Source organism: Artibeus jamaicensis, unplaced genomic scaffold (genome assembly GCF_021234435.1).
Source record: "Artibeus jamaicensis isolate MK-2021 breed Jamaican fruit bat unplaced genomic scaffold, CSHL_Jam_final scaffold_474, whole genome shotgun sequence".
In the NCBI taxonomy this organism is placed as follows: domain Eukaryota; kingdom Metazoa; phylum Chordata; class Mammalia; order Chiroptera; family Phyllostomidae; genus Artibeus; species Artibeus jamaicensis.
The window spans coordinates 29,524,557-29,526,355 of NW_026522046.1; the positions used below are offsets into that span (position 1 = coordinate 29,524,557).

General features: G+C 41.2%; 1 protein-coding gene across 2 annotated transcripts; it reads right to left on the minus strand.

Annotated features, from left to right (window-relative positions):
• Positions 1-755: 755 nt before the first annotated feature.
• Positions 756-1,190, minus strand: LOC119045322 (eukaryotic translation initiation factor 1A, Y-chromosomal-like). Of its 2 annotated transcripts, XM_037139990.2 has the most exons (2): positions 987-1,190; positions 756-935 (listed from the first exon to the last, which is right to left on the minus strand). In XM_037139990.2, the coding sequence occupies exons 1-2, from the start codon at positions 1,188-1,190 to the stop codon at positions 756-758; spliced, it is 384 nt and encodes a 127-aa protein (XP_036995885.2). The 2 variants fall into 2 exon arrangements, with proteins under 2 accessions (XP_036995885.2, XP_036995875.2); XM_037139980.2 differs by having other exon boundaries at positions 756-1,190.
• Between the last annotated feature and the right edge of the window lie 609 nt (positions 1,191-1,799).

The following is a 1,799-nucleotide window of genomic DNA, read 5'->3' on the forward strand; positions in this document are numbered from 1 at the left end:
CTAATTTGTATAGTAAATCTATGCTACTTATTTTGCCATTGAAAGTTGCCTTTGGAATTTTTTTTTCTACACATTAAGTCAAAAAAATACTGGCAAGTGTATCAGTACTTCTAATGTCAGTTGGCTATTACCTAGCAATGAATTTTTTGCAACTCCTCGCCTTATAAATTCAATCTTGCTTCAAACCCATGTTCTAAAATTTGCACTTTGGAAATGCCTTTGTTATGATGTTTCCAACAAAACGATGGAAAAACATTCTAAAGCATAATATAAAAGTACAGCTACACAAATATAATAGCTCTCTCTCTCTTTTCACTTCAACTGTAGATTTCTGCCTTCCTTAAATTTTGTCAAAAAATAAAGAAGAGAATAGCTAGGACACTGGAGCATAAGTCTCAGGAAAAAATTAGTTAGAACTAGGGCTTATCGCTGACCATGATGATAAGGCGATTTATTCAACACATCCATCAACTGGAAAAATTTTTTTATTATCTCTCTTCTCCCTCCACTCCCCGCTCAATCTGCTCTTACCATTTGCTGTACAGGAGATAATGTCATCTTTTACCCCTAAGGCCCATTACCATGAAAAGAATAAAGTGTTAATATTTCACTTAAAGACATGTACTGTTTTAAAACCACGAAAATGAATCCATGTGTCTTAACAAACTGCATTCACGCTGAAGTTTCAGTTTTCTGAACAGGGGATGGCCAAAATTGAAACCGAAGAACAATATTCAGCAACTTTCAAGTTCCGCTTAGATATTATCAATGTCTTCATCGTCGTCTCCAACGTCATCGAACTGGATCTCATCGTCGTCTCCGGGGCCAAACGCGTCTGTCTCATTGATTTTCGCGTGCGCCGGGAGCTCGCCGTAGGCCTTCAGACTTCTGGCCTCGTCCGCGTTGTACTTCAGAATGACATCAGCCTTGTTCTCCTGGTAGTCTCGCAGGCCAACCAATATAATGTCCGAGGTATTTATCCAAGCCTTTTTCCTCAATTTTCCTCTGATATGACATAACCTCTTCACACCATCGAAGCACACTGCTTCCAACCGTCCATTTCCCAGCATTTTGATGACCTGAGCATACTCCTGTCCGTCCTCTCTAAAGACCAGTTCTCTTTTTTCAGATTCATTCTCATTCTTCCCCCTGCGCCGGTTTTTGCCTCCTTTACCTTTATTCTTGGGCATGGTGGAGCCCGCGGCCTGCCGGCCTTTCTGACCCTTTGCCGGTGGAGCCCGTCCAACCGCGACCCCTCCCGGGGTCCGCGAGACCAAACCGTCAATGTCCTGAGCAGCGCTGCGCTTTGGCAACTGAGTTCTAGGGAAATCCATTGGCGACCGCGCTCCTGAATAGACAACATCTGGGGCGCCTTTATACGAACTTCTTTCGCAATATCTGAACTCATTGGTGTTTACCCATAATTTCAAAATCACTTCTGACTTGTAGGGGAAGGAACTATTTTGAAACCACGTCACCTCTGTTCAGTATTATGGGTCCTGCTAATCGCTGTAGTTCCCGTTAGCTCTTATTTAAGAGTTTATTTCTTTCAGCTGTTTCTACATGTTCTATTTTTGATAGACACTGAGAATATTTTATTTCTGTGGTGTAAACAGTTAAATTCTGATCCTTCCTAGCCATTAAATCTCAGGCTTAAACAGGAGGCCATGAGATACTAATTTTCACTCTGAACTCAACTTTTCAAGTTGAAGGTTATTCTGACGTAAAGCTAAAAACAGACAGATGGCGAATAGTCCGCTATTTAAAATGACAGTAATAAAAATGTTTCATCGAGCCTT

Excerpts from the sequence above, each read along its gene's own strand:
- LOC119045322 (XM_037139980.2), bottom strand. The coding sequence starts at position 1,190 with ATGCCCAAGAATAAAGGTAAAGGAGGCAAAAACCGGCGCAGGGGGAAG.